The sequence below is a fragment of the Schistocerca serialis genome, chromosome 6 (assembly GCF_023864345.2).
Source record: "Schistocerca serialis cubense isolate TAMUIC-IGC-003099 chromosome 6, iqSchSeri2.2, whole genome shotgun sequence".
Taxonomy (NCBI): domain Eukaryota; kingdom Metazoa; phylum Arthropoda; class Insecta; order Orthoptera; family Acrididae; genus Schistocerca; species Schistocerca serialis.
The window spans coordinates 718,415,810-718,441,305 of record NC_064643.1 but is presented as its reverse complement, the minus strand read 5'-3'; the positions used below and the strand labels follow the sequence as shown (position 1 = coordinate 718,441,305).

Here is a 25,496-nt window from a genome sequence, read left to right as displayed (position 1 = left end):
TGTTGTCTGATTTCCTTGTGACATTGCCCCACTTACTCCTTTTATTTTGAATTTTTTTTTTAATTTTATTTATTCATTTTTACAAGTGCCATAGAGTACCCAATTCACAGATAACAGACATAGGGCAAACATTGGAAATCATTTACAAAGCTGATAAACTGTTGACATTGGTGATACATCAATTGTGTTTATAGAATATAACCCCTGTGATGCAGGAGCTACATTGCTTGTCTCCAAAGTGTTCATAAAAATTTAAAGGGAAGAAAGATTGGAATAAACTGTCACCATGTGCCAAGGAAATGAAATTCGAAATCAGGTGTTAAATGGGGTCATTCAGAGAAAATTACATAACTTGCTCAAAATGACAACAACCATCAAAAAGTACATAAAATTTCAGACTGCTTCTTCTCTTCCCAGTTGGAGGCCATGGATACAGGCAAACTGTTTTCAATAGATACAGCTGATGCAGAACGGGAAACTTCAGTCTGTAACAGGCACTGTGAGTTCCCTCTGCCACAGCAGATAATCCTTGGCCTCTTCTCCTCCTTGTGTTTGGCAACAGTCCTAGTTTTTAGGATTGAAAGCTCATCAAAGTGCAACATCTCTAAGGTCATAAGAATCCAGAGTGCAGCCTCCTCACTCTCTCAGCTGTTAGCTTGCAGTCAGATCATCCAACAGAGACATGCTTTATTTCTGGCATTCGCTGCCTTTCTGCTAGAAACAGTTTGCCTGCTCATTAATTTGAGCAGATTGCCTCTATGCCATTCATGCTCAGACATTATAAATTTTACTCACCAAATGCAATTACATTGTGCCTTAACTATACACCAACAGTACCAGTTGTGTGGTAGGAAATCACAGTAACTACCTCTACTGTCACTTCGATCACGAACTCATTTGTTCAGTACTCTCTCCAGCATGATAGAAACTATTCATGCACACACTGTCAGATCCATTACTAGTGTGGATTTGGTTTAACACTAGAATGGCCGAAGTTGTCAAAATGACCCTCATATTATTTTCTTTCATTGTCATATCCAGTTCACTTACTTTGTTAATGAAATCATATTACTTTTCCTAATTTTTTCTCCTCTTTACAGTGCTGTATTAGGATTTACAAAATATTTACATTTTCTTCAACATTTCATTCGATATACATGGAACAATGGAAGGAATCAGTTTGACCCCACTGTAGTTTCTCTTCTGAATATATGTAAATTATCCATCAAAGAAGTGGCAACATTCAGCAGCCATGCAGAGTGTTGCTGCTCATTGTTGCAACTTGACACATGTAAATTGCAGTCTACCGCAGCTTATATTTTATTATTTAGGAAGAAGGAGACGTCTCATCGAAAAGCAGGGTGCTGTGTCATCAATAGGCACACAAACAAAAGGTTTGGAGCTTGGCTAGCTTTCATAACGCACTTCCTTTTTCTAGCTGTAGGAAAGATGTGCGCTCACACACACACACACACACACACACACACACACACACACACACACACATGGCTGTCTCGCTATATTGTGCTCAGTCGACTGCCAGCTCATACATGAATGTGAGTGGGTGGGTGTGTTTGTGTGCGTGTTTATCCTACAGCTAGAAAAAGGAAGTGCATTTTGAAAGCTACCTAAGTTACATACCTTTTGTTTGTGTGCCTATCAACGACACAGCACATCTGCCTTTCGGTCAGTCAACTCCTTTATTACTAAATAATTCATAATATTCAACTTTCTGTACATTATCACACAGTTTATATCATGTTATTCAGGTAGTTATCTTTGTCCACAAAACATATTTTGGAACATGTTTCATCAGTGTGGACTTTCTGATGAAGAAGTGTTACATCTCTTAGAGACTTCCAAAGTTCAGTCAGAAATTGACTTCACTGATGGAGGTGAAGATTATCTACCTGAGACAAGTGAAGATGATGACATTGTGAACAAGTGGCGACTAGTGGAAGAGGTGTCATATGCTGATCTACATCAATCATCACCTCTGTCATCACAGCAGGCACAGTTGGAAGCATCTACAAAGATGGTTTTGAGGGATGGAGCCATGTGGGGGATTGCCAATCTTTTATCTGCTGGAAGAATGTCGGTTGTGAACATTCTGAAGGAGGGAGGAGATCCCACTCTCTGTGCTTGCCACTGAGTAAACAAGTGCCTTCTGTTGTATTTTGGATGAAGCAATGCTACATCGCATAAAGAAATACACAGAATCAAATGCTCAGAAAGTACTAAAAACAATGAACTGTGTCATTCGAAGAACTGGAGAAACTGATAGACTCCATATATGTTCATGATGTCAATTGTACTAAAAGTATGTCTGTGGGTGATCTCTGGCACACTCATGGGTCCCTACTTTTATGAAGGACATTATTCCAAGGGACAGACTTCAGGAGCTTCTCAGATTTATCTGTTTCGATGAAAAATGTACCCAAGCTGAATGCCTGGTAGCCAACTAATTCGCTCTTCTATCTGAAATTTGGAGAAAGTTAATTGTAAACAGTATTTGTTCTTACTGGCCTGGAGAAAATAACCATTGACAAGCAACTATTACCAAGCAAAACAAGTTGCAGGTTCAATCAATTCATGTCCAACAAACCAGACAAATATGGTCTCAGACTCTGGTTGGCTGTTGAGACAAAGTACACATGCAGTGCTTTCCCATACATTATCAAGGAGGAGACGCATAGAGAGAAGCAACCACTTGGAGAGTACATCATTCTTCTTTTCTTGGAGCCATTTGCAAATTAAAGAAGAAATGTGATGACTGATAACTTCTTCACATCTCTTCATTTTACTAAGAAACTCAAAGAAAAGAAAACTTCATTAGTTGGTTCAATGAACAAGATCTGTCATGAAATCCTGGATGAAGTAAGGAAGCCGAATGCTGAAATATACTCCACCATAATTCTGCACCATAATAGCAACACAGATAGCATCATGACTCTATACCAAGGGAAAAAGGATAAAAATATTCTTCTGAGCGCACTGCAAGCTGAAGTAGCAATAAGCATGAAGGAAAGAAGAAACCTGAAACCATAACATTCCACAATGCAACAAAGTGTGGGGTTGAAGTGGTTGATCAAATGACCTGTAAATGTACCACAAAGGTTGCATGTAGGAGATGAGCAATGTGGACATGGCAGCAATAAATGCGTGGGTCATTTACAACATAGTAATGAATAAGAAAATGGAAAGGAAGAAGTTCATACTTCAGCCGGCGAATGAGTTCAACAGAACAGAAGAACAAGAATCTCAGGCAAAGGAAGAGGATTCGGAACTGAAATTACCTAGAAAGTGGGGGAAGTGTCCAATCAGTCTCTGCAAAGGAACAAGACCAGCAAACAGTGTGTGAAGTGCCACAATGCCGAGTGTGGATAATGTGCAAATGAAACAGAAATCACCTTGTAAGAGCTGTAGCAGATTCCCGTGACTTGAGTGAAAAATAATACAAAGCTGTGTGTAGAACACATACGAGAGTAATATGGACCAAATATACTCACCGTGTCTAGAAGGTTGTACAAATAGTTCATAAATGAAAAGCTATAGTTTAGGAAACTTGTTAGCATTAGCCACAATAAATTTGAGAGACATTTTGTTGTTGAAATAAATAAGTAATTAGTAATTATCATGTCAAATAATTATTTTGATTCCTAGAAAAAAGGTAAGGATCAACAAACACTAAAACAAAGTATGTAAAAATGATCCCTATCAACTGTTTTAGGGACGTCAGAAACTCTGCCATTCTAGTGTTATACATCCATTGTAGGTTTTTTTTATGTAGAGACTATTTATCATTTAGGTCTTTGTTGATGTACTCTGTGTAAATTGGTATTAGTTCTTGATCAGTGTAGGTTGCTCTTGGCTCAATGTTTATTACTCTAATCTCAGAATATATCCCACTGTTAATCTTTTAAGTTTCGTAAGAGAACTTGTGTGAAAGGAGATGAGGTACTGGCAAAAGTAAAGCTGTGAGGATGGGTAGTGAGTGTTGCTGGGTAGCTCATTTGGTAGATACTTGCCCACAAAAGGCAAAGGTATTGAATTCGAATATCAGTCTAGCACAAAGTTTTAATCCACCTGGATGTTTCATATCATAGCACACTCTGTTGCAGAGTGAAAAATCATTCTGGAAACATCCTTCAGTCTGTGGCTAAGGCATGTCTCACAGTATCCTCCTCCCAAGAGTACTAGTCATGGAAGTTTCACAGGAGAACTTACGTGAAGTTTGGAAGGAGGGAGGGAAGTACAGCTGAGAGAATGGGTCATGAGTTGTGCATGGATAGCTTAGTTGGCAGAGCGTTTATCTGGAAAAGATCCCAAATTCAAGTCTCATTCCAGCACATAGTTTTAATCTACCAGGGAGTTTCAATCCTTAGCCTTTCTACCTACCTCAGTCTCCTGATTAATCAGGAATCCCATGTAAGTAGACATGAAGTCAGTGCTCTCCTTGGTCAAGACTGATTGTGATGTTAATTTAAATCCCAGTAACGTATTAATGTTATCTGACATGTAGGCCACGGCAAGCTCCTGCTAACAACGGGATTTTGGATTTCCTTGAGAAAATATATTGAGCATTTCCTTACACCAATACTGACATAATCTGATGAGACTGTGAAATCCATCAGGGATATAACCTCTTCACAGTTACATGTTCATACATAATCAAATGAACAGTAGACTTTTATACGCCTAAGGATTCTTCTATCATAAGGTAATCCTCTTGTATCATATTGTATATACAATATAAGTATTTTGAAACAGCGGTTAATTTTGGTCAGCCATCATGAATTTCATCACTGATGAAATCATGCAACCCGATTACAAATCTTCTTTTTTGTCGGTGATGGGTTACTGAAAGTTGAACAAAGTGATTTAAGGCATTGTTCTTGTGTTAAGCATTTATGAAAATTATTTTCACAATCCTGTTCCTTTAAATGCTCAGTATAAACAAATAGTTGTCCAGTTTCCATTGTTTTAACAGTAACAAATGACAAATTTTAAAACAGTATTAATGTTGTATCTCAGTGGTGCCGCCTAGCGATTGTTGGTAAAAATTGAAAGATGACCCATGTATTTGTTGATCTCTTGTGATCAGTGTCTTGCATCATAGACAGAGCAGAAAGCAGGGAAAGGAAGCTCCACCTCTGATGAAAAGTCTCCAGTGAGTAGAAACAGCAACCTTCACTTCCATCTATCATCAAGAATAGATTTGTTTTGCAATTTTTACGAAGCAACTAATGAGTTGAAACTGCCACATAGAGGTAGCAAATGTTAAATGTTTGATTCAGTTGGAGCTGAAACCTAAGGTGCATTGCAAACTATATTAATGACATATTAGGAACAGTTTCTGTGCTCAAAATCAAGTAATTAATTGCACTGCAGCAGCAAGTGTTGTGGGATTGCAAAAGTCGTCAAGCACACCTTGTATCAGAAGTCTCTCAGTTCCTGCTGATTTTGAATCAGTTCCTGCTGATTTAGAACTCTATAGGTAAGGGACAAAGACTGTTCAGACTTAATGATCAGTTGTTTCATATTAAATAGTCTGAAGTAGAAGATAAGGTAGTAAAACATCATAATTTATGTTTTGATTATGTAAGTGCTTTAGACTTTCAAACAATGGAAAATGCAGGATTGAATGTAAGAATATTATGAAAAGGAAATTTGCCACTCACCATATAGCAGATATGCTGAGTAACAGATAGGCACAACAAAAAGACTGTCGCAAACAAAAATTTCGGCCCATAGGACCTTCATCAAAAATAGACGACTGCAGTCTCAGGCAACTGTAGCCACACTGCAAACAGCAGCACCAGTGCATGATGGGAGTGGTGACTGGCTGGGGGGCAAGGAGGATGCTGGGGCAGGAGTGAGAGAGGTAGTAGGTTAGGGGTGGTGGATAGTGCAGTGCTGCTGGGGAGTGTGAAGGGATGAGGTGGAGAGAGGGTAGGGCAAAAGGAGAGAAGTAAAAAGACTGGGTGTGATGGTGGAACGAGGGCTGTGTAGTGGTGGAATAGAAACAGGCAGGTTGGAAGGCAATTCAGAAAATCTGGTGTTGATGGGAAGGTTTCATATGGCACATGCTGTGAAGGAGTCACTGAAATTGAAGGATGTCATGTTTGGTAGCGTGCTCAGCAACCAGGTGGTCCACTTGTTTCTTGGCTCCAATTTGTTGGTGCCCTTTCATGCAGACAGACAGCTTGTCCATTGTCATGCCCACATAGAATGCAGCACCGTGATTGCAGCTTAGGTTGTAGATCACATGGCTGGTTTCACAGGTCGCCCTCTCTTTGATGGGATAGGTGATGTTTGTTACGGACTGGAGTAGGTGGTGGTGGGAGGATGTATCAGACAGGTCTTGCATCTAGGTCTATTACAGGGGTATGAGCCATGAAGTAAGAGGGTGGGAGCAGTGGTTGTGTAGGGATGGTCAAGTATATTGTGTAGGTTCGGTGGACGGCGGAATACCACTGTGAGAGGGGCGGGAAGGATAGTGAGCAGGACAGTTCTCATTTCAGGACACGGCGAGAGGTAGTCAAAACCCTGGCAGAGAATGTAATTCAGTTGCTCAAATACTGGGTGCTACTGAGTTATGAAGGGAATGCTCCTCTGTAACCAGACAGTGGGACTTCGGAAGGTGGTGGGAGACAGGAAAGATAAGGCATGGGAGATTTGCTTTTGTTGGGAGGATAATTACAGTCTGTGAAGGCTTCAGTGAAACCTTGGTATATTTCAAGAGGAGCTGCTCGTCACTGAAGATTCGATGACCACGGGTAGCTATACTGTATGGAAGGTACTTCTTGGTATGGAATGGGTGACAGCTGTCAAAGTGGAGGTATTGCTGGTTGTTAGTAGCTTAGATATGGATGGAGGTACTGATATAGCCAACATCTAGGAAGGTGGTTTGTTGGGTTGAGTAGCACCATGTGAAGTAAATAGGGGAGAAGGTTATTGAGGTTCTGGAGGAATGTGGATAGGGTGTCCTCATCCTAGATCCAGATCTGATCCAAATGAGGGGTTTAGGATTCTGGGCATATAGGAAGGATTCCTCTAGATGGCCCATGAATAGGTTGGCATAGGATGGTACCATACGGGTGCCCATACCTGTACCTCGGATTTCTTTGTAGGTAAAGCCTTCAAAGGGGAAGTAATTGTGCGTGAGAATATACTTGGTCATGGTGATTAGGAAGAAGGTTGTTGGTCTGGAATCTGTCAGGCATTGGGAAAGATAGTGTTCAATAGCGGTAAGGCCATGGGCTTTGGGGTGTCAGTGTAAAGGGAGGTGGTATCAATAGTGACGAGCAGGACACCGAGTGGTAAAGGGACAGGAACTGTAGAGATTTGGTGGAAGAAACGGTTTCTATCTTTTATATAGGAGGATTGGTTCCAGGTAATAGATTGAAGGGATTGGTCTACAAGAGCAGAGATTCTCTCAATGGGGGCACAGTAACTGGCCACAATGGGGTGTCCTGGGTGGTTGGGTTTATGGACTTCAGGAAGCATGTAGAAGGTAGAAGTACAGGGAATGGTAGGGGTGAGTAGAGAGATGGACTCCGGGGAGAGGTTCTGGGATGGGCCTAAGGATTTGAGGAGTGACTGGAGTTCCTGCTGGATTTCTGGAATGAGGTCGCTATGGCAAAATTTGTAGGTGGATGTATCTGACAGGTGGCAGAGTCCTTCTGCCAGGTAGTCCTTGTGGTTCAAAACAACAGTAGTGGAGCCTTTGTCTGCAGATAGGATTATAAGGTCGGTATCAGTTTTTAGATGGTGGACTGCTGTTCTTTCTGCGCATTGTAAGGTTAGTTGCTGTCTTTAGCTTTTCTTTGTTTTGATTAAATTAGACAGAAAATGTTAAGTTATATTTTGAGTTAAAGCCGTAAGATATTCTTTTAATGGTAATTTGCCTTATGTTGATGGACTGTTAAACAGTTACAGGAAAAAAGGTAGAACATGTACAGTTAAAAGAAACTGAACTGTAATCTGTGTGTTAGTAAGGGAACTCTGTACTTTATGTTTGCACAGTTTGTTTTTTATATTTGTATATTTCTTTAAGGACTTGCATGGAACAGTTGCCTGCTTTTATCTTTTAAGCATTTCTATGCCTACATTTGTGTTATGTGCATACGTGTCCACACTGGTTTGTACAGTAAAGCGGGAAATGTATTTTTGGCGGCTTTTGCAAAATTGTTTTGTCACCAAACTGGTTGACATTCGTTGACAGAACGATATATTCCTTGGCAAGGTGAAATGGTTACTAGGCTGTTGTAGGAACTACTTGGCAATGCGAATAGGTACAGTCATGCCCCAGTTCAAAAGTAAAGCGCATTGTTACCTCGCAGTATGAGCATGAAAAGTGATTACGGAAAGCTAATGCGGAAAATACCTTCTTGGGAAGCCTTGACAACATCCTGTTAATGTCATTAATTTTACTGACAGTCAGAATTAAAAAGATGTAATAGTGCCAACAGAGTAGGCCCTGGAAGGTGCAAGCAAATGTTTACAGGCAAAAGTTAACTAAGTCAGTGGCGTGCAAATTACAAAAGGAGGGTCGCAATGCTGACCGATTTCGATATATATTTTCAGTTTCATCATCTGTTGTAGTACCTCTACTATAGTACTCAGCACACATCTTTATAGCATGATACATGGTCTTTCATTCACATCTTCTAATGTCACAACCATAAAATCTAATATAACAGGGGTAAAATTGATCTGACAGTTGGTCTAGTGCAGTCAGACTTTAGCTAGTACACCCCCCCCCCCCCCCCCCCCCAAAAAAAAAAACACACACACTGTCTGTTACAATCCCCCTTGGTCCCCTGCATTACCACACCAGCTATAGCTCTCAATTAAACTGTAAAGTGAAAAACTTTTCTTATTTTTAAAATTATGATAGATAATCATATTTAGTTTATGTGTGTGTGTGGGGGGGGGGGGGGGGGGGGGGGGTGAGGGTGGTCGTTAATAACGAACGAGAAAGGAATTTATGGTGCACCACAAATGCTACACACAACTCCTTCTCAAATAGAAAAGCTAACTATCCACAGTGAGGGTATACACTTGTTACAAAACATACTTCCTCAGCATTACTCTTCTCCATTGTGCCATTTGCTTCATCTGCATGCTGCAACCCCATTTAAAGTAAAACAAGTTCAGATGTGTGCAGTATACTTATTGTTCATAAACCACATGATTGCTGCACTCCTCACTTCAGAAATGGCAGCAGTTGGAAGACTTCACACTATTAATCCTTTGTATCTAACCACTCTGATAATAATAATAATAATAAATAATACTGTATACAGCACTACAGCAGCCCTTATGTAATTACTGCTGTGTCATACCATCAATTAATTCATTTATCTGTTTCGAAGTGAGTAATGAAGCAATTTATGGACTACTGCAGGTACTATCTACAACTTGTAGAAGACATTTTCTGGAGATATTTATTATTTTTTATGTGTATGTCTCACTTTTATCATCAGCAATGTACGGGACATATGTGTGTAGTAAGTGGACTATGTGAGGAACCTATAACCTCCACCGCATTTATGTTACTAATTGAGAAAAAATAATTATTGATGACTTATAAAATCAGTATTAGAGTCTTACAAAATTGTGATAATAGTAATGATCTTTTGAAAACAATTTAGTTTCATGACTGAAACAAAATTGAATGATTTAGTTTTTAACTCTCAGAAAATTTCATTTATCCCTCAGGGGATAATCACCCCCAGGTTGGGAACCACTGGTCTAGTGTTTAGTGTTTTCAGCTAGTTACCACTGAGGTCCTAGGTTCAATTCCTGACAATCATTTCAATTTTTTTGTGATGTAAAGGTCTGGAAGGAGGGCTACCGAGTTTAAAGCGATTCACATATCTGGCACAAAGCAGAACAAATAAAATGCATGCAATACACATTTAATTGATGACATAGATAGATGTATTATTAGCTGGCAAATTTGTACTATATTTTGTAGAAGCGGACAAAAAAAAAATAATTAAAAATACATGGAGATGAGGAAAGTCGAATTTTTGGCAGCAAGTAAGAAGTGCCAACCTTCTCGTCTTTCTTCCACTGATATAATTTTACAAGAATACTTACCTACTACTGCCATATAATGCACACCTAAACCCCGCGCAACTGTTCTAGAATAATATCCAAAGCCATAATATATCATCAAGCATCTCACTCTTTAATGCTAAAGAGTAATGGCAGGTGCTTTCGCTGCTATGAATAAAGCCTGTCGATGTAATGCTGCTTCAGTGACTTACACATAAATTATGCTGCTTTTATGTTCCAGTGCTCTTCATTTGCCATCATAAGGCTGCATGAGCCTCCTTCTAGACCAGTGCACCGCAAAAAATTGAAGTGTCCGTCAGAAATCAAGCCCAGGGTGTTGCTGATATGAACCAAAATCGCTACCCACTAGCTAGCCCATGAGGCTAGTATGCTTTTGTTGCTTTACACTGGCTTTTAATATGTGGTAGTAGAAGATTTGAAGTGCTGTGTATCACACCAAAAAATGTGTGATGACTGCTGGAGGAAAGATACTTTGATGGGCAAGGAAATTGAAAATATAATAAACTTGGATGTCACAGATTTGCCAAATTGGACCCAAAATTTGGGAAGCCCAGCCCTGCCTGTCACAAGGCAGCACAAAGTGGGGAGTGATAAGAGAGCAACACCTCTTTAAAAAAACCTTGGCCCAGCTTGCCTGGCTCCTAGTACCTTGTGAGAGCCCCTACCAAAGGTTACATGTGAAGATGGTGAACAGTTTTGAAGGCAGAAGAGGTCTAAATTCCATCAGTGGATAAAGCGGAGGAACTGTCTTCATCCAGCAGCGTCTGTACCTCAGTGAGGCAGCTGCGAAAAGAATCTGTTCTCCAGAGGAGCAGCCTGTCTGTGATACTTGGCAGCAAGTACAAAAGGCCTGCAATAACAGGTGGAACAATGCATCGGCTGGAGCCTATTTTAGTCACATCAAATGAGTGTGTCTGTTCAAAAACTGGGTATGAATGATAGGGCATACCCCACAAGCAACGTACGCTCCCATCACCCAGAAAACGTGAGAAATGGACTGGCACATGGATATTGCATGTATCCAAGAAATGAACTGGAAAGGAGCAGAGGCCCAGGAGATCGGCAGTGCATACAAACTGTGCTATAATGACGCAAACAGCACTCGTAGTGGCGTAGGTGTTGTGACTAATGATAAGTATCAGGACAGTGTCACAAATGTATACCAAATCTCTTATCAACTCATAAGTGTAAAAATCGAGTCTGGGACATCAACATTTTGAATTGTGTCCCGCTATGTGCTCCTACCTGGAAACCCTGATGAAGAGAAGGATGAATTTTGGACTCAGATAGCCATCTATGCACTACTGACCCTGAAGAATATCTAATAATAAGAGACAACCTTAATGGTCATGTAGGATCAATAAGAAATGGGTGTGACCAATGTCATGGTGGAAATGGATAATGATGATGGGACACAGATTCTGGATTTTGTGGTGACCAACACATTCTTTCCTCCCCCCATGAACCATGGACCTTGCCGTTGGTGGGGAGGCTTGCGTGCCTCAGCGATACAGATGGCCGCACCGCAGGTGCAACCACAACGGAGGGGTATCTGTTGAGAGGTCAGACAAACATGTGGTTCCTGGATAGGGGCAGCAGCCTTTTCAGTAGTTGCAGGGGCAACAGTCTGAATGATTGACTGATCTGGCCTTGTAACATTAACCAAAATGGCCTTGCTGTGCTGGTACTGCGAACGGCTGAAAGCAAGGGGAAACTACAGCCATAATTTTCCTGAGGGCAAGCAGCTTTACTGTATGGTTAAATGATGATGGCGTCCTCTTGAGTAAAATATTCCGGAGGTAAAATAGCCCCCATTTGGATCTCTGGGCGGGGACTACTCAAGAGGACGTCGTTATCAGGAGAAAGAAAACTGGTATTCTACGGATCGGAGCATGGAATGTCGGATACCTTAATCGGGCAGGTAGATTAGAAAATTTAAAAAGGGAAATGGATAGGTTAAAGTTAGATATAGTGGGAATTAGTGAAGTTCAGTGGCAGGAGGAACAAGACTTTTGGTCAGGTGAATACAGGGTTATAAATACAAAATCAAATAGGGGTAATGCAGGAGTAGGTTTAATAATGAATACAAAAATAGCAGTGCAGGTAAGCTACTACAAACAGCAAAGTGAACACATTATTATGGCCAAAATAGACACGAAGCCCATGCCTACTACAGTAGTACAAGTTTCTATGCCAACTAGCTCTGCAGATGATGAAGAAATTGAAGAAATGTATGATGAGATAAATGAAATTATTCAGATAGTGAAGGGAGACGAAAATCTAATAGTCATGGGTGACTGGAATTCGACAGTAGGAAAAGGGAGAGAAGGAAACATAGTAGGTGAATATGGATTGGGGGTAAGAAATGAAAGAGGAAGCCGCCTGGTAGAATTTTGCACAGAGTACAACTTAATCATAGCCAACACTTGGTTCAAGAATCATAAAAGAAGGTTGTATACATGGAAGAATCCTGGAGATACTAGAAGGTATCAGATAGATTATATAATGGTAAGACAGAGCTTTAGGAACCAGGTTTTAAATTCTAAGACATTTCCAGGGGCAGATGTGGACTCTGACCACAATCTATTGGTTACGAACTGTAGATTAAAACTGAAGAAACTGGGGTGGGAATTTAAGGAGATGGGACCTGGATAAACTGACTAAACCAGAGGTTGTACAGAGTTTCAGGGACAGCATAAGGGAACAATTGACAGGAATGGGGGAAAGAAATACAGTAGAAGAAGAATGGATAGTTCTGAGGGTGAAGTAGTGAAGGCAGCAGAGGATCAAGTAGGTAAAAAGACGAGGGCTAGTAGAAATCCTAGGGTAACTGAAGAAATATTGAATTTAATTGATGAAAGCAGAAAACTTAAAAATGCAGTAAATGAAGCAGGCAAAAAGGAATACAAACGTCTCACAAACGAGATCGACAGGAAGTGCAAAATGGCAAAGCAGGGATGGCTAGAGGACAAATGTAAGGATGTAGAGGCTTATCTCACTAGGGGTAAGATAGATACTGTCTACAGGAAAATTAAAGAGACCTTTGGAAAAAAGAGAACCACTTGTATGAATATCAAGAGCTCAGATGGAAACCCAGTTCTAAGCAAAGAAGGGAAAGCAGAAAGGTGGAAGGAGCATATAGAGGGTCTATACAAGGACGATGTACTTGAGAACAACATTATGGAAATAGAAGAGGATGTAGATGAAAATGAAATGGGAGATATGATACTACGTTAAGAGTTTGACAGAGCACTGAAAGACCTGAGTCGAAACAAGGCCTCGGGAGTAGACAACATTCCATTAGAACTACTGACGACCTTGGGAGAGCCAGTCCTGAGAAAACTCTACCATCTGGTGAGCAAGATGTATGAGACAGGCGAAATACCCGCAGACTTCAAGAAGAGTATAATAATTCCAATCCCAAAGAAAGTAGGTGTTCTTTACAGACAAATGGAAAAACTGGTAGAAGTCGACCTCGGGGAAGATCAGTTTGGATTCCATAGACATATTGGAACACGTGAGGCAATATTGACCTTATGACTTATCTTAAAAGAGAGATTAAGGAAAGGCAAACCTACGTTTCTAGCATTTGTAGACTTAGAGGTAGCTTTTGACAATGTTGACTGGACTACTCTCTTTCACGTTCTAAAGGTGACAGGGGTAAAATACAAGGAGCGAAAGGCTATTTACAATTTGTACAGAAACCAGATGGGATTTATAAGAGCCGAGGGGTATGAAAGGGATGCAGTGGTTGGGAAGGGAGTTAGACAGGGTTGTGGCCTCTCCACGATGTTATTCAATCTGTGTATTGAGCAAGCAGTAAAGTAAACAAAAGAAAAATTCAGAGTAGGTATTAAAATCCATGGAGAAGAAATAAAAACTTTCGAGGTTCGCCGATGACATTGTAATTCTGTCGAAGACAGCAAAGGACTTCGAAGATCAGTTGAACAGAATGGACAGTGTCTTGAAAGGAGGATATAAGATGAACATCAACAAAAGCAAAACGAGGATAATGGAATGTAGTCGAATTAAGTCGGGTGATGCTGAGGGAATTAGATTAGGAAATGAGACGCTTAAAGAAGTAAATGAGTTTCACTATTTGGGGAGCAAAATAACTGATGATGGTCGAAGTAGAGAAGATATAAAATCTAGACTGGCAATGGCAAGGAAAGCATTTCTGAAGAAGAGAAATTTGTTAACATCGAGTATAGATTTAAGCGTCAGGAAGTCGTTTCTGAAAGTATTTGTATGGAGTGTAGCCATGGGTGGAAGTGACACATGGACAATAAATAGTTTGGACAAGAAGAGAATAGAAGCTTTCGAAATGTGGTGCTACAGAAGAATGCTGAAGATTAGATGGGTAGATCACATAACTAATGAGGAGGTATCGAATAGAATTGGGGAGAAGAGGAGTTTGTGGCACAACTTGACAAGAAGAAGGGACCGTTTGGTAGCACATGTTTTGAGGCATCAAGGGATCACAAATTTAGCATTGGAGGGCAGCGTGGAGGGTAAAAATCGTAGAGAGAGACCAAGAGATGAATACACTAAGCAGATTCAGAAGAATGTAGGTTGCAGTAAGCACTGGTAGATGAAGAAGGTTGCGCAGGATAGGGTAGCATGGAGACCTGCATCAAACCAGTCTCAGGACTGAAGACCACAACAACAACACATTCTTCAAGAAGACGCAACCTGAAGCTGGTAACTGATGTAAAAGTAACCCCCCCAGAATCAGGTGGCCCCTCAGCATCAACCTCTTGTCATAGTCCTCAAGTTGAATATCCAAAACCAAAATCGGCCCAGATCATTGGAGTGCAGAGAATCAAATTGTGGTGTATGTCAGAATGCAAAGCTCAACTCACCACTGCTCTTAAGGCTATCAACGTAGACACACACCAGCCAGTATCAGGCATAGGGGACAGCATTACCAGCCAAGCCCACTGTGCTGCGAATAACATTCTTGGCAGGATAAAACTAGGAAAAGGAGCAATCAATAAAGAAGTCTAGTGGTGGAATGAAGGTGTGCAGACGGCTTTGAGGGAGAAGAAAAGGGCTTTTCCAAGTATGTTCCAGTCCAAGACCCTACAGGACGCAAAAATTGGCGCCAAGAGAGCAGTTGCAACAGCCAAATCTTCTTATTACTACCATACATATGATGAACTAGACATACTTGAAGGAGTAAATAAAATTTATTGGTTCGTCACTGAACCACGCAGGACATTGGTCACATCAGACACATAAGGAACAATGACAATCGACTCCTTCGAGACCCTTCAACATTCTCCACAGATGGAGTGATTACTTCTCCAAAATCGGCACTGAGGATGTTGACTCTTGAGTGCTGATTCAGTTGCTGGACCTGTACTACCAATTACCATCCAAGAGGTCAAGGGAGTGGTCAAGAAGATGAAGAATGGGAAGCCTACTGGCCCTGATGACATTCCAGCCGAAGTATGAAGATCCTTGGCCATGCAGGTGCCACAATTCTCACTACCCTCTTCAACAGAATCATTGATGAGGATATAGTCCCAGCAATCTGGACTAGTGGCACACTGCCAGTCAGGAAGAGAATAAGTGATGTGACAGTATACTAGCAGTATTGACTAGTTCGACTGGTTTGTCACACTACGAAGATCTTTGAGCGGGTTATAGACACCAGGCTCAGCGGCTCAGCGCAGTTGTTTCTACTACCCAAAATAATCCATGTGTACCAAAGGAAGTGGAATCACAGATGCCATTCATGCCACTCAGTTACTTACTGAGAAATGCCTTGAGAAGAAGAAGGATATTCATATGTCATTCCTAGATCTGGAAAAGGCCTTCGAACGTGTCCCACAACAGCTTATTTGGCATGCATTACTATCTTACAATGTCCCTGAAGCCTTCATTAGATGGGTCCAACTGCTTTGCCTTCACCTGTGTCCCACATCAGCTTATTTGGCAAGCATTATGATCTCACAATATCCCTGAACCCTGTGTCCGATAGGTCCAATTGCTGTATCAAAATGTCTCCAGCAATCTCTGATGTGCAGAGGAACATCATCCCCTTTTACTATCAATGTCAGAATATCTCAAGGTTCAGCACTTTCACCTCTACTTTTTACCCTCTGTATGGGCACTGTGACATGTGTCCTACAGTCACCCCACCCTTGGTCATTCCTATATGACAATGTCTTACTGGCTAGCAAACACCATAAGGACCTCCAGGAACAGACACAGCAGTGGAATCAATGACTTGGTAAATTTGGCCTCCAACTAAATATCAAGAAGACAGAATACATTGAGTGTGGTATTCAAACCAATGGGACCATCAAAGTCACTAGAGAAGACCTGAAGAAAGTGGAGCATTTCAAATATCTTGGCTCATTCATGTGCAGTGACGGTGAAAGTCTATTGGATGTCTGTGCCCGTGTTAACGCAGCTTGGATAAATGGTGCCAGGTGGCCAGCGTCCGGTGTGACTGCCATATGCCATAAGTCAAAGGTACAGAGGATCAGCTAGCTATTGTGGGTGGAGCAGGGAATAGTCTTGATAGGGAAGGGAAACATGATATAGGTGGTGACCTGGTAAAGATAGCTACTCAAACTGGTGGCACTAGTGTACATTTTGTGCAACTGTTTCAGCATCATGATCGGCCCCATGTGAATGCGGCTGTTAGGCATGTTAACTTGGGGCTGGAGAAGGGACTGATGGCAGAGAGCATGGGTAACATTGCAGTGATGCCAGTTGAGTCTATCAGTAGATTGAGTTTCACTAGGCGTGGCCTGAACCTCAGTAGGTATGGAAAGGGACGGCTGGCAAAGCTTACAGGTGACAGTTTAGTGGGTGGTGGTGGGATCACTCATGGAAAAATTTCTGTAGTACTTGATGTTAGAGCTGCACCTTTTTTAGATTGAAGTCAGCTGATAGTATACCTGCTTAAAGAAAGTTCCTCTAACCAAGGAATCACTCTGTTGGTATATTGTAGCACCACTTAAATAATTTGACAATTCAGAGGCATCTTTTACCAGGATACAGATTAGCTGGCTGTTTTTCAAGGAGTTCCTTGTGAAGTGAGGGAGTGGCGATGTACTTAAATAACAGTATTCAGTTTGAGTCCATAGATGTATCAGAGCACTAGACTGAATTGCTTTATAGACTTCCTCCTTTGTTGTTGACAGGATGAATGTACCTGTTTCCTGCTTTACAGTCATCCTTACTGCTTTGTGTTTTGTTTTATGCAGTATCAGTTTGGAATTATGAGCTTTCTTTGCTGCAACCAGAACTTTCCTGTATGCTTGCCTATACTGTTTATAAAAGTGTGAGAACGTTGGATTAGATTGGCTGTTTTTAATGGAACTTAGGTACTTCAGTGTTTGAGACGATTTCTTGATGTTTCTTGATGCATTTTGTCACCCATTTGTTTTGTTCCACTTTAGGCAATGGACATAATACTTTAGGAAAAATGTCTTCAAGTTTTAGTTTGAACAGAGTCATGAAATTCTTGAACTTTTCATTTGTATCTACTTCTTTGTATACTGTTTCCCATGTTTGAGCTGCTATTTATTTGATAAACTCATGCCTTTTTGGTTTAGATGATACAAGTATAGCTATCAAACCCGACAGACAAGAATTAACTGGTGAAATTGTAAATGACGTTTTTCAGAAAATCATTAAATGGTTCTCTGCAAATGGGCTCTCATTAAACTTTGACAAAACACAGTATATACAGTTCCACACAGTAAATGGAATGACCCCATTAATAAATATAGACTTTGATCAGAAATCGGTAGCTAAGGTAGAATATTCAAAATTTCTAGGTGTATGCATTGATGAGGGGTTGAACTGGAAAAAACACACTGAGGATCTGCTGAAACGTTTGCGTTCAGCTACTTATGCTATTAGGGTCATTGCAAATTTTGGCGATATACATCTGAGTAAATTAGCTTACCACGCCTATTTTCATTCTCTGCTTTCGTATGGCATCATATTCTGGGGTAACTCATCATTGAGTAAAAGAGTGTTCATTGCACAAAAGCATGTAATCAGAATAATTGCTGGAGCTCATCCAAGATCATCCTGCAGACACTTACTTAAAGAGCTAGAAATTTTCACTGTACCTCACAATATATATATTCACTTATGAAATTTGTTACTAACAATCTGAACGAATTCAAAAGTAATAGCAGTGTACATGGCTACAACACTAGGAGAAAGGATGATCTTCACTACTCAAGGTTAAATCTAACTTTGGCTTAGAAGGGGGTAAATTATGTTGCCACAAAAGTCTCTGGTCACTTACCTAATAGCATCAAAAGTCGGACAGATAGCCATATAGCATTTAAAAGGAAATTAAATGAATTTCTTAATGGCAACTCCTTCTACTCATTAGGTGAATTTTTTGATATAGTAAAAAAAAAAAAAATTTGAGTGTCATGTAATATTTTGTCTAATGTAATATCTTGTGTAGACACCTTTTATTAACCTGACACATTCCACATCATTACAAAGTGTCGTATTCATGATCTATGGAACAAGTACTACTCTAATCTAATCTCTAGAAAATATTTGTCTATATATATAAGCATTGTTTATACTACAGACACTTCCATATTTGTAATTTGGCTGAAGTGGTTAGACAGTCCTAGATCTACTATATCCACACTAGTTTTCTTTATCTAAATCTGTTAATACATGATCAGTAGCTGTCATTGACAGGTATGATAATGTTGCATTATGAACCATTGAAACTTTGAGTGATGGTTAAGAAAAAATTGGAGGATTCCAGTAAAGTGTTCCACTTTCTGTTTGCATTGACAGAATTTCTTCCATGTGTCCCCCACCAGGTAGTTGTACCTGACCCATTTCATTACAGTTTGTGTGTGGTTTTTTTTTTTTTTTTTTTTTTTTTTTTCCATCCTCCAGGCATCATCTTCAAGACTGGCAAATTCCATAACGACCAGACTGTGGTCACACTCCAGCTCATAGTGTACCATGGTTGCCAATTGGTGTCCAAGGTTTTTGCTACACAAATGTCTAGGATGTCTGGATTTTTATTTACATCTGTGAGAATATGGGTAGGCTTGTCAGGTGCGATGACACTAAGAGTGGCAGGCTTCTCAATAAGCTGAAACAGCCTCCCACCACTTGTGTTCCCAATGCAGCAGTCTCAGACTCTTATGCCTCGAACTTAGGTCCCTTCCTATAACTACGCAAAGCCTGTACATAGCAGAGCCTGAAGTTTTGGCAGTGGAAAACAGGGTGGGGGCTAAGCCAAAATGATTTGCCAGAGATTTTGATGTATGTTGATTTCTACATCAGCAGCCTCAATACTCTTGTGTGTCTGGTAGATCCAGGTTGTGGTAGGGAGGGTGACATCCAGGCTGCCATCTTAGTGCCTGGTGGGGGAAGCATAGGGAAAGAAGCAGGCCCTGGCACAGTTGCTTTGCTGCTGCCAATGGCCACTCTCATGGCTACAGGAACAGACCGTGAGGGTTGGCTCACCGTGAGCTTAATTCTGGTGGGGCAGCTGCCGTAGTTAGCTGGCACATTTTGGAGAGTGATGGCACTGAGCTGTGCTGTGAAAGAGGGAACAGGGCCATCAGGTAGCCTTCATTAGCTTGCAGTGCATGAAGTAATCTATTTTGTATAACTAACTGTTCTTCTAGTCATGGTGAAGGGAAAGAAGTGTGCTTTTGTGGTTTTAAGCAGGTTTGTAGAGGTCAAATGGTTTGTTTTGTTACTTGACCCCTATCACTTTGAATTTGCAGAAGAGTTCCATCTTAATTTCTGTAGGATCAGTGTCCCTATGGAGACCTTTCAACTCTAATTTATAGGTCTTTCTTACCATTATTGGTAAGTGTGGAATGGGATTTTCTTTTCAGTGTTATATTTACACAGGTACTTGTAATCAGGGGGAGGGGGTGGGGTTGAAATTATTTTAATTATGCGCCATAACATGGTGTGTTGAGGCTGCCTTTTAAGTGTGGGGAAAATTCTTCGATAATTTTCATCATCCCATTTGGATAGTGGCAAAGCCTTGGTTGTACCTGTATTGCATTGGTTGCAGGAATCCAAAGGCTGGGGCTTTGGATTTACTCAGTCTGTCATTGGTGGGTTCCAGTTTCAGGCTCTCACTGCTCAAGGGCACTGATTGCTTGTTTGATAGCACCATCAGGTTGCCCCGACAGTGTCAGGACTACCGTAGACTACGTGTGGGTATCCGGGTAGAATGACAGGCCCTGGTGTAGGAATTTCCCTATTCTGGGAGGAACAGGGATGATACCCTGTGGCAGTTTCTGTCTGGTACTTGTTGGTAGCAGACCAGATGACTCACAACGAAAAACAGCTCTACTTTCAGAGCCACAACACTGACAGCTGACTGACAGCAGCTGCACCATGAAAGGACAAAGCCTAGTTCCTCCACACGACAAATATGCTGCACCATGATGAGTTGCCATGTACTCAATTTCTTCAAACACAACAATTTTTCTGCACCATGATAGATCACAGTTTACTCAGTTGCCAGATCAGAGCAGTGAGAGCCACAGCATCCACCTTGTACAGGCATCTCCCCACAAATCAAGTGTCAGGTAGTGAATATGTTTAACAATCATTTCCTAAATATAGTAGAAAATAGAGTGACAAACAGTTCAAACAAAAAATCACAGCCGTATGGTAAAAAAGCATCTCTCATAAAAGTCAAGCATATGAATGTATCAACAACTTCTCCATCTGAAATTAAGAAAATTATTTATTTTTCTCAAAAATAAAAGGTCATCTGGATTTGATGGTTTTCCAATAGATTACTAACAGTTTGCTCCCAGATATGTAATGCATCACTAACTCAAGTATTTTTCCAGAGAAATTGAAATGTGCCCTTGTTAAATTCTCTATAAGGGAGGTGATAGAAGAGATGTCATTGTCGACATCATTTTCCGAAATTTTTGAGGTGATGTATTCTAGAATACTATTGCACTTGAGCAAAAATAATATCCTCAATAAATCACAGTTTGGATTTCAGAAGAGTTGCTGTATTCGGAATGACATTCACATGTTCACTCATCAAATCTTAAAAGCATTAAATAATGAAATAGTGCAGTTCAGCAGTCACCTAGCTAAACTGGGGTTTTATTGGCATTAATGGGGTAGCCAGCTGATGGGTTTCATACCCAATCAAAAGGATGCAGAAAGGTGTACTTAATAATTACACCAAAGTAGCCAGGGGAGATTCTTGTGACTGGTGAGAAATCACGTATGAGATTCCCCAAGGCTGAATCTTTGATCCACTGTTGTTCCTCATATGTGTAAACAATCATCCATCTAATACACAACAAGCAGAATTAGTACTTTTTGCAAGTGATGCTAGTATTGTAATCAATCCAAAAAACATACAGTAGCAATAGGTGAAGTGATAAACATTTTTCTGAAAAGTATCATTGACTGGTTTTCTGCAAATGGTCTCACTCTCAGTGTTAAAAAGAGTCCGCATATTCAGTTCTGCATTTCTAAGGGTTCTGGGCCAGTGCTAAATGTAACACGTGGTGAGGAAATGATAAATGGGGTGGAAAATTCAAAATTCTTAGATGTCCATACTGACAAGAATTTAAACTGGAAAAAGCACGTTTTGGAACACCTAAAGCAACTTAATTGAGTTGCATTTGCACTTAGAGTCAATGAAAGTCTTGGGGAGGGACAATCCATAACTAGACATATTTTGCATATTTTCATTCAAAATCATGTGTAGTAGTGTTTTGGGATAACCATTTTTAAGAAACAAAGACTTCATTGCTCAAAAATGGTCTGTAAGAATAATAAATGGTCCTTACCCATGATGGTTTGTTTAAGGAATTGTGCAGTTTGACTGCTGTTTCACAGTGTATTTATTCCTTTCTGAAATTTGTGGTAAATAACCCACTGCAGTACAAAAGGGACAATGATATACATACTTACAATACCAGAAGGAAAAATGACATTCATTTCACCATATTAAGGTTGTCTATAGCACAAAAAGAGGTGTCCAATGCTGCAACCAAATTTTTGATCACTTACTCTTTGAGGTAAAATATTTGACAAATGCCAAAGTAAAATTGAAAAACAAGCTGAAAAAGTTTCTCCTTGGCAACTCCTGTTCTGCAGAAGAATTTCTGTTAGTGTGATGTGTAAAAGATGCTGGGTAGGACTTACTAACCCACAAAAGTAAAAGAAATCAGCATGTAGCTGCCATACTTACAAAATAATGTATGATGTGAGTATAAAATGACTCATTTCACATCATTATGATTTATCATGTGAATGAGCCATGGGACATGATACCATGTTAGATTAATGCTTAACTGATAAATCAAGAAGTTGTTAAAAACTTCATGATTTGAATTGTAGTAATTTTGCAAGTAATTATTATTACATTCATGGAATATAAAACAGTGACTTTTTCATGGCTACAGTAATCAACAAGGAGTCATCAAGACTTTCAATAGAAAAAGCAATAACTGTTGTTCCATAGTAGTTAGTGGCCACTTTTAAATACAGAGGAGATTCTCTGAAAATTTAATGTAATTTGAATGGTCTTGAGAGATGAAGACAACAAAAGCTAAAAATCAGAGCTACATACATAAACTTTGTATGCACTATCAGCATGACAGGTGAATAGCTCGTTTTCTGGCAACAATAGTTCGGGACAGCAGTGACAGAGAGTGCAGTGGGTGTGCTACACCTGTCTCGTGACAATTTGCGTCCAGATGTCAGGGACATCCAGTGACAGTTGAGCTCACGTTGCCTCTGCATTGACCTGCAGATGCGACCTATACGAACTCTAGATTCACTTTATCAAAAACTAGTAGGTTCTAGAAAGAAATTTTCACTCTGCAGCACAGTGTTTGTTGATGTGAAACGTACTGGCAGATTAAAATCGTGTGTCAGACCGAAACTTGAACTCAGGATCTTCGCCTTTCATGGGCAAGTGCTCTACTGACCTAGCCACCCAAGCATGCCTCACAAGCCATCCTCACAGCTTTGGAAGGTAGATGGTGAGGTACTGACAACAGTAAAGCTCATTCTGGAAATACCCCCAGGCTGTGGCGAAGCCATGTCTCCCAATATCCTTTCATGCAGGAGAGCTAGTCTTGCAAGTTTCGTAGGAGAACTGTGAAGATTGGAAGGAGTAGACAGTGTACTGGCAGAAGTAAAGCTGTGAGGATGGGTCATGAGTCATACTTGGGTAGCTAAGTTGGTAGAGCTCTTGCCCCTGAAAGGCAAAGATCCCAAGTTCAAGTCTCAGTCCAGCACACAGTTTACCACGAAGTTTCATACCAGTGAGTTCTGTTTGGATAGGAAACTGTTTATTGTGCAGTGGATCATTAATTTCAGTCTATTCAGTGACTTTGCTAGTTGAATCTCAAATTATACAGTGAGGTTGTTAGATGAATTTCAGTTTAGAGAGTAAACTTGGTCAGTGGATTTCCTTAGTATATGACAGATAAAAAGGCATATATCATTCACTCTGAGTACATTTTTAAATAATGTCAATACAACTTCTGTGACGTTTTAATTATTATTTGTGAGGAGATTGATGAGCGTGAATCCTGTAGTGGTCAAAGAAGCAATCGAAAAAATTATACAAATATTGTCACATATAGATAACAGATTTTCTGAAATGGGTAACAGATTATTAAAATGGATGGAAGACTTTGTAGCACAGATGATAAACAACTTGATGTGGGTTCCCAATTACGTGAAGGATGAAAAAATTAGAAAAAGACTGCAGTGAGGGCTAAAATACGTTCAAGATTTAGATGATCTTCTAGACATGGTGGAAGAAATTTTAAAAACAAAAGTTGAGCATTTATGTACCAGTAAATCAGTAAATGATTTTCAAGTGAATAGAGTGCAAAGTCACAAATAAGAGTGTTGATATGCTTACAGGATTTAAAAATGAAATGGAACCACAGCTTGCGATATCAGAAGCTAGTACAGGAACCTCTGGTAGTGAAGGAACTGACTAGAATAGAAATTTAGTGAAGGATAAATTACTCTCTTCTGTGAATACTGAACAAGTAAATTAGTGTTCATTCCCTGGTACTGTGGGGACTAAATTTTGTATGGCAATAAGCAGTGGAAGAACAGTTGTTAAACAGGAAAAAGAAAAATCTGTTTTATTCAGTTGCAATCCAAAGTCATAATTATCAATGTAATATTACACACAGCCCCACTCCTGTGGTCACGGTCACTAATGCATGCTTGTGCTCGACCTGAGGATAAGCTGCTTCGAACCCTGGCAGTGGGAAAAAATGTTCAGAGTCAGAATTTGGCTGGCAAGGGGAGGAGGTGTCGTGGCATAAAGTTCCTGATCACCAACCCACACCAATGACCTAGTTTAAATACAAAACCTGTCCCCAGTGTCTCATGAAGTGAGGGTATGTGACACTGTTGACGGTGATCCGTCCGTCAGATGGGGACGCTAAGCTTGGTAGCCCTTGGGGTGCTATTTGCCAGGAGTGCATCTGTGTGTCATTACCAGGTTTTTGCTCTCTCCTATCTATCATCATCGTAATCATACAACACAAACATTACACTCCACTCTGCGTGCGCGCGCGCGCGCACACACACACACACACACACACACACACACACACACACACAGTACATATATGCAGTATTACAAATATTATAATCCAACGTTGCAAATAAATAAATAAATAAACAAATAAATAGAACATTACTCATGACTGAGGTTGAAAGGATAACAAAAGTTAAAGGTGCTACCCATCATTTTATTTTTGTCTCTGATCCAGGCAGAATTTTTGTCTTTCAAAAGCTACCCTGCAGTCTATATTTAATTTCAGAACTGTCCTGCTTATATGCTGTTGCATGCGAGAGGCATGTGATAAAGCTTACCATTTTGCTGCTACCAACTGTTCACATAATGAGATTTCAGATTAACTTTTCAATACTAATTTGTAGCTTAATGAATGTAATCCATGTATTTGAAGTGCGTTGCTTCCAGAAGTGCTATATCTCTTTTGCTTCTTAGTTCACAGCAGTCCAAGTGTCTCAAGTGGAAAATGTTGCTATAAAGATTCCTGTCATTATTGGAAATGTTCCTTTGCTGAATGATGCAAAATCCTTTGATACAGGATCAGGTGATCCGCCTATGGCTGTTCATAGTTTGCGTAAGTAAATAATATGTGTAGTCTGTAAGAAACTATTAATTTATCTGTCATTTAAAATGTGGAATTTTCCTTCATATATCAGAAACAACATTACATTAGTGCTAAGCAAAAATGCATTGGATTTTTAAAAATTTTTTTTTATGAAACCCCAAGAAGGAAAGTGATCCCAGGAGTTCTCAACTCAGTAGCTTGAATGGCACATAAATTACATACTTATAGAGCGTAACTGATATGAAATCATCTTTCCATTACTATACA

General features: G+C 40.1%; 1 protein-coding gene across 1 annotated transcript in view; it reads left to right on the top strand.

The window, feature by feature from the left end:
* The window catches only part of LOC126485044 (arrestin domain-containing protein 1-like), a 131,164-nt gene extending 105,918 nt beyond the window's left edge, over positions 1-25,246 (top strand). The window contains exon 5 of the mRNA XM_050108646.1: positions 25,100-25,246. Coding sequence (XP_049964603.1) covers positions 25,100-25,246 — 147 coding nt within the window. The remainder of the gene's footprint in view (positions 1-25,099) is intronic.
* The last annotated feature ends 250 nt before the right edge of the window (positions 25,247-25,496 follow it).